This window comes from Lolium rigidum, chromosome 4, assembly GCF_022539505.1.
Source record: "Lolium rigidum isolate FL_2022 chromosome 4, APGP_CSIRO_Lrig_0.1, whole genome shotgun sequence".
Taxonomy (NCBI): Eukaryota; Viridiplantae; Streptophyta; class Magnoliopsida; order Poales; family Poaceae; genus Lolium; species Lolium rigidum.
Window position 1 is genome coordinate 208,020,036 of NC_061511.1, and position 7,412 is coordinate 208,027,447.

At 48.1% G+C, this 7,412-nt stretch overlaps 1 protein-coding gene across 1 annotated transcript; it reads right to left on the minus strand.

The window, feature by feature from the left end:
• Positions 1–547: 547 nt before the first annotated feature.
• On the minus strand, positions 548–4,597 carry LOC124648117 (cytokinin riboside 5'-monophosphate phosphoribohydrolase LOG-like). Its single transcript, XM_047187934.1, has 7 exons — positions 4,334–4,597; positions 3,545–3,642; positions 2,861–2,891; positions 2,059–2,158; positions 1,901–1,971; positions 1,050–1,193; positions 548–884 (listed from the first exon to the last, which is right to left on the minus strand). Exons 1-7 carry the CDS (start codon positions 4,595–4,597, stop codon positions 780–782), a joined length of 813 nt encoding a protein of 270 aa, XP_047043890.1. The 3' UTR covers positions 548–779.
• Positions 4,598–7,412: the final 2,815 nt, after the last annotated feature.

Consider the following 7,412-nt stretch of genomic DNA (forward strand, 5'->3'; position numbering starts at 1 on the left):
TATATGTTTATGATATGCTATGTACTTAATCTCTATAGATATTTTCTATAGATTTCCTATACAACAATCAAACAACTAGTTAAACCAATTTTCATAGGCTTCTTTGCCATAGGATTCAAGGCTGCAGATCTTCAATTTTTTCTATTCCTCCACTTTTTCTATACTATGAATTAAACAAGCCCAAACCTTCTCAATAAAACACATCTAGAAAAATACATTTCTAGATGCATTTTGCACGCTAGATAGGCTTTTGGGGGTTTCATATCCAGCACACTACATATGCTTTTGGGGCGTAGTATGGGGGACTAGAGTTGCTCTAGAGATTTTCATGGTTTGGTACAACATCTTGAGCAGTACTGCACAATTTTGACGATCTTCGATCCACTGTAAGACCTGGATGTCGGATCACATCCCAGCTGGAGAGATGTTCGGAAACTGTTGTGCGGCAAACAGCAACACAAAACAAGATTAACAGAAAGCAGCACAAGCACACAAGAAGAAGGCCATGATAAACTATGTACTTATATATAGTTATGCCAAGATCACGGCAAGATCTACAGGCTTGCTGCTTGTCCATCCATACAAGTTGAAGTTACCACTAAATTAATCATGGCTGCCACCCGAAACAATCATCCACAGTGACAGCGTATGAGAGATCAGCGCTAACAAAACAAAACACCCAAACTAGTCTGCAACTTGTTACCCTTTGGTTGGTTAGGACTTATAAATATTTTCTGCACTGCTATCACGGCGCATGTTGGTCCTATATAGATCGTAGATCAGGACGAAGTGATCGCGGTCTCCAGCTCTGGGACCAGGTTGTTGCCTGGCTTCTGGGTCTGGTCCTCCCAGACCAAGCCGATGTTATACTCAGGGACATAATCCTGCAAACGGACACATGGATACTGTTATAGGTTTTAGGTTATAAATGAAGTCTGTCATACTATGAACTACAATATGCAGCCAGCTTCCATTGAATTGAGAAAAGGAAGCTCCAATTTCGAAGTCGTGTTCAACTGATACTAAGTAATACAGAGTTGGGATCTGACCTCCAGCTTCATAACTAGTTCCTTGACTGTCGGAGCTGAGATGATGATCTGTCTCGCCTCCTCAGTGATGAAGCCTTCACTGACGGCCAAGTCGATAAATGACAGCAGAGGGTCGTAGAACCCGTCAACGTTCAGTAGACCGACCTGGTATTCAATTGTGCAACAGGCACCACGAATAAGTACAGTGATAAACAAAAATGTAGATCATGATTCAACAACGTTGATTACTGAGTGATCCACTCGCACCCGCAGAATCGTATCTGATATCAACAGGCAAATAAATAGCAATTTGACAGGCCTGCAGATCCAATAATAGTGACAGGAAGGACAGAAGATGGATGCAGAATTGACTGTTCTATATATCCCCTGAAGCATTCAGCTTTTCATATTACTTAGCAATTATTCATCATAGAGACATTTTCTTGCACATACGACACACACTGCCTTTTTCATATCCCCAAACATTGATCCTGATAGCAGTACAGGAATATTCATATAGTGTGCGGGATTATCTTACTAGATGCGAATAATAAAGTGGAGAATGCTGATTGCATGCCCTTCAGTTCCAGCAATATTCTAAGGCAGTGATGCAGACAACTCCTTTGACTAAACCATGTTTACAATAATCTATCGCCATGTGGGTGAAGATCGTGCTCAAATGTGAACAGAGGAGGCAGCATCAGATCATAACGGCCCTAACGACATGATAATAAACAAAGAATGTGTTCATACCTACTAAAATGAAGTGGGTTGACAAACAATAAACAGACAAACATACCCTTTCTAGATGATTGGGACTGTATAGTTTTTGTGTGAAAAAGCACAAGGAACAAGTACAAGATAGTGTTTACCGGCTTCTTATGTATTCCTAATTGTGCCCACGTGATAACTTCAAGCAACTCCTCCAAAGTTCCATAGCCACCTATCAATACAGTTGGATTATCAAGCGCTGCAGCACAAAATGTGATTATATTCAGATTTCTATCACTTGTAGTAAAATGGACTATACCCGGTAAAGCAATAAAAGCATCAGCATAGCGAGCCATTTCCGCCTTTCTCTCATGCATGCCAGAAACAGCTCTAACTTCCCCTACAGGGTCCCCAGTTACCTAGAAAACAAAAGTATGAATTAGGGACAGTAACTAAGCAACGAGCATCCAATAGTATAAGCTGCACCCTCAGATAATTCTATATATAAAATTGACTACTGAAAAGTAGTAATCTATTTAGTTTGTTATGATTAACAATCTTAACTGTCAAAGCCTAGACTAAGTGCATGCCATCTTGCATATATTGAAAATAAGGTGAAAATTGCCAATCCATGTAACAAAGATGAATATCTGCCTAAGAAGGTTACAAGTTACTATAGTGTTTTGAACCGTTACAAGAAGAGTGCAAATTCCATATGGTGTTACTAGTTGTACTAATAATAATTTTAATACATTTTGTCAAGCTACAAGGAAAAAATACTACCATGCGACATCATAATCATGTTTTTCTCAGACATCAAATTCATGAAAGAAATTTGGTTATCTGACTAAAATGGTTATAATGAACATTCCTTAACTGTCCAGATCAGTGCAAATTCCATATGTAATTGCTAGTTGCATAAATCACAGTTTTCACCAAAAAAATAATGTTAAAATATAATGCCAAGCTACATGGCAAAAGAAAGAAGCTATATCAGATTCATATAATTGTTTTAAGCATTAGATTCATATGGTAATGCATCATACTGAATGGAGAATAAAAATAATTCTCTGCACACCCAGTCAAGATTCCATAAACTAGAATTGGAGTGTTTGACTCACCTCTCTGGGCATGAGTGACTTGGGGATGATCCTGGATGAAAAGAAAAGGGGACCAAAAGAGCCACATTAATTCCAGTCCAAAGCAGTCAAACTAGCACTGTAGCAACAGCAAGTTGGTCTTTCCCCATGTAAAGAAACTGGCAAGCCTAGAGAGAGAGAGCTACAGCTATCCAGCCTTTGAAGAACTAGACAATGTAGGAGTATTTCCAGGTATAAATGCATAATAATACAACTACTGCAGCAATAATTTTGATCTAAGAAAGGATCATAAGTGTAACCACTGCAGAAATAATCTAAACTACTAAAAGGCAATAACACTAGTAGTACTGCCTTGCACAGCTTGCAGCAGCTGGGCTGAGGAGTGCCTGCCCATGGTGGCCATTGCAGGCATGGAAACAACTACCCTTTTGAGAAGGACACGAAAAGTAGCTTCCGTTTCCGTGAAAAACCGAACGCGACCGGCATGGGCTGCCCTGCTCCAACTGGCATGCAATGGAGCCCGGACCCCCAGCAGCCCGAAGGCTGCCATTTTTGGCGCAGCTGAGCTTCTGCTGTGCTGGGGCTGGGAGCAAAGCACCCAGAGCAAAGAACACCACAAAAGCACGAGGCATGTAGGGAGACAATGCAGGCAGAGATGGCGATGGATAGGGGATGGGTGTGGGGTGGCGATGCTCACATACATACCCAATCACATGTCGGCCTCCGTCGTGGACGGCGTGGGAGACGAGCCCCATGAGGCCGATGGAGCCGCCCCCGTAGACAAGGTCTATGCCCCTCTCCACCTGCACAACACAACGAAGCAGTCAGGCACACAGACTAGTGTAGTACACGCAGTGACAGGAAATTCCAGTCTGTTTGTTTGCTCGAGTGTGGTAGCAAGCAGCATTGAATTTTTCGGCGCATGCAGGCAAGACAAAATGTTTGCGCGTCTGGGCAAGCAAGCAAGCATGGCGATTGTTTGTGCGTTTCGGCAAGCAAGTGAGGTCACGGTGTGATGATGGATGATGCCAAGGTAGCTAGAGGGAAATTGACCAGGGTGGAGAAATGGCAAGGCCTTGCCCCGCCTTTGGGCAACAGGCGATGGCTGAGGAAGGCGTCGTCCTGTTCTGGCGCGCGCTCGCCACGTGATCATGCAAGAATGCTCCGGCGGCTGCCCATGGTCACCGCGGCGCGCGTGTGCCGGACTAGCGAACCTTGCAAAAAGAGTTCGGGCGCCATTAACAAAATCGAGTTCGGGCGCCTCCACCAGATTGATCCGAAGACGAGAACGGGAAGGACCGAATCGGCGAGGAAATGGACGGGAAAGGCGACCTTTTTTGTCGGTAAGGGAGTAATCAAAGAACCTAAACCCTCACTCCCGTGGACGAGGCGGGCGACGGAGAAACCCCTCGGGAAGGAGAGTGACGGCGGCGAGCTGCGGGACGCAGCGAGCTCGCGAGCGCGCGAGCGGGTGAGGTGGGTTTGCGATCTTACCAGCTCCTTGCCGAGCTCGACGGCGGCGTCCTGGTAGCTGGCCTTGCGGCCCTTGGCGCTGCCGCAGTAGACGCAGATCCGGCGGAACCGCGACGCCCGCCGCTCCGACGGCGCCGCGCCGCCGTCCTCCGCGGCGTCGACGTCGCCGTGCACGCCGCGGCTCGGCTCCGGCGGCGCCAGCGCGGCCGGCGGCGAGTCGACCGGTCCCGTCTCGACGGGCCCGAACGCGGGCGGCTCCACCGCTACCGCCGCGGCGAGGGTCATGGCGGCGAGACGATCGCTGGCGTGCGGGCGCGGGCGCGGGCGAGATTGGAGCGGTGGAGCAGAGGGGGATGGGAGGAGGAGTACGCGGCAGGATGGAGGGAGAGAGAGAGGTGGCGTCGTCGTCGTCTATATAGGCGTGGTGTGGTGTCTGTGGGCCGGCGCGCGTGTGGGGCCGTGGCTAGGGTTGTTGCTCCTTCATCAGACACGCTTTTGCCAACCACAATTCTTCTAGGAGTACTCTTTTGGTTTTATTTGTTCAAAAAAGTACTCTCTTGTTCACAAAAAACGGAGGCACGTGTATACATTTTTGTTTTTCCTATTAGAGCATCTCCAGCGACGTGACGCATTTCAGACGTCCGAAATATCCGTTTTCGTGCGGCGGACGCGAGACAGATCGTTTTTGTCCGCGCGTCCGTTTGCACCTGGGGTGGCTCCAGCGGCCCTTAGGGCATCTCCAGCGGCGTGACGCAAACGGACGTTGAGCGACCGTTTTCGTCCGTCGTGACCGGAAATGCGTCTGACACCACCTCCAGCGGCGCGACGCAAAGTGACCGGGGCGTCCGCGGAGACGCAAACCCTCCGCGGACGCTTGGCGATCGCGCGGAGCGTTCTCCATTTCTTACCCGGTCTCGCATGTTAGGGACAGCGAAATCGACCGCTTCGATTTGCTTCTTTTCCCCCCTCTTTGCTGCCCTAGTGCGACGCCACCACCCCAACCCACCCGCCGCCGTCCCGCCGCATAAGTCGCCGTCGGCTCCATTCTCGCCGCGCGGGAGAGCAGGATCGTACTCGGGCTTGGCTCCGCCGCGTACCTGCCGGCTGTTTTCAGGCGAAACGCTCCCGGCTGCGCCGCCCTTCCGCGCCACCCACGACCTGTTCGGTCAATTGCGTTGGTAGGTTTCTTACTCGTGTTTTCGACGCTATTGTGCGCGGCCATTGATCCGCAGTTTCTACCCACGCAGATGGACATGTGGCAGATGTTGGACAAGTTCCGTGCGGAGGTCGTCGACTCCTCTTCCGACGAGGAGTCCGATGAGTCGACGCAGACATTGGCAACTACTGCGGCCTCCATGATCCACGAGTTCACCTCTAACCCGGGGACGCAGCACCGGGGCTCTGTGAAGGGGCGCTCCAAAAACCTGCCGCGCAACAGAGTGAAAGGGCAGGCCCGCCTCCACAAGGACTACTTCCACCTCACCAATCCGATCTTCCCGGAAAGACTGTTCCGGTGCCGATACAGGATGTCAAGGGACCTGTTCTTGGTCATTCTACGGGGCGTCAGAAACTACGACCCCTACTTCCAATGCAGGCCCGATGCAACAGGTGCGCTAGGCTTTACCTCCTACCAAAAATGCTCCGTGGCTATTCGCATGCTCTCATATGGAATGGTTGTGGATATATTCGATGAGTATCTTCGAATGGGTGAGAGCACCTGCGTTGAGGCCATGTACAGGTTTTTGCCGAGCCGTGATTGCCGTGTTCGGAGAGTATTACTGTAGGGAGCCGACTGTTGAGGATACAAGGCGGCTCCTGTCTATCAACGAGTCTAGAGGGTTCCCAGGAATGATTGGCAGCATAGATTGCATGCACTAGGAGTGGAAAAACTGTCCATTTGGATGGCAGGGTGCGTACAGCGGGCATGAGGAGGGAAAAACTGTCATTCTTGAAGTTTTCATATCTCAAGATTTATGGATTTGGCATTCGTTCTTTGGCATGGCCGGTTCCAACATTGGCATCAATGTGTTGCACCGATCACCGGTTTTCAACCGGCTCATGCAAGGCAAAGCTCCCCGGGTGAGCTATGAGATCAATGGAAATGCATATGACAAGCCATATTATCTTGCTGATGGCATCAACCCTCACTGGGCCACATTGGTGAAGACTGTTCGTAATCCAAACTCCGAGAAGACGAGGAGGTTTGCCAAGATGCAAGAGGCTTGTAGGAAAGATGTGGAGCGGGGATTTGGTGTGCTCCAAGCTCGGTGGGCAATTGTCCATCACCCGGCAAGAACATGGTCCCTGAAGACCATGCATGAGGTAATGACATGCTGCGTGATCATGCACAACATGATCGTTCAGAACGAGCATCCTGATGGCCGCAATGAGAACCACTGGGAATTTCAAGGTGAGCTAGTGGCGCCACTTCCTGGAGCTTCATCTTGGCAGGAGTATCTAAATATCAATGTAGAAGTCACTAACAAGAACGTCTCCAAACAGCTGCAGACGGATCTGATTGAGCATCAGTGGATATTGGCTGGCCATGAAGATCATGCCTAGAGAAATACTATCTTATTTTCATGTAGACTTTTCAAAATTTAAATGTAATAACTATGACTTCGTTGATTTCCTTTTTTTTGTTGTTTGGAAACTTCATAAATTGATGCAAACGCGGAAATGCGTCGGGCCGCTGGAGCCACCCCTAGGTGCAAACGGACGCGCGAACAAAAACGGTCTGTCTCGCGTCCGCCGCGCGACGCAAACGGATATTTCGGACGTCCGAAATGCGTCGCGCTGCTGGAGATGCCCTTATTAAAGACCACTACAAGTTCCGCTGCCTTGCCATGCCACAAGGGGAGAAACGCATACTCCCTTATTATTAGATAAGATATATAAAATATATATATCATATAGATACATATTTAGATTCAGATTTAGATACAGATATAAATATATATTTTGTGGTTTTACTTTTGATGTGGATACGATATCTGTATAGCTTTAGATATAAATATAGATACAGATATAGCTAGGTATAGATATAAATAAAAGATCGTATTTTTGGATATTTCCATCTTCTGCAATGAAATCATTCAAC

Bases quoted from the DNA above. Each gene is read 5' to 3' on its own strand.
- LOC124648117 (XM_047187934.1), bottom strand. From the start codon at position 4,597: ATGACCCTCGCCGCGGCGGTAGCGGTGGAGCCGCCCGCGTTCGGGCCC. The intron at 3,643-4,333 runs GTAAGATCGCAA...TGTGTTGTGCAG, and splicing joins TCGAGCTCGGCAAGGAGCTG to GTGGAGAGGGGCATAGACCT. The intron at 1,972-2,058 runs GTATAGTCCATT...CTGTATTGATAG, and splicing joins TGCTTTTATTGCTTTACCGG to GTGGCTATGGAACTTTGGAG.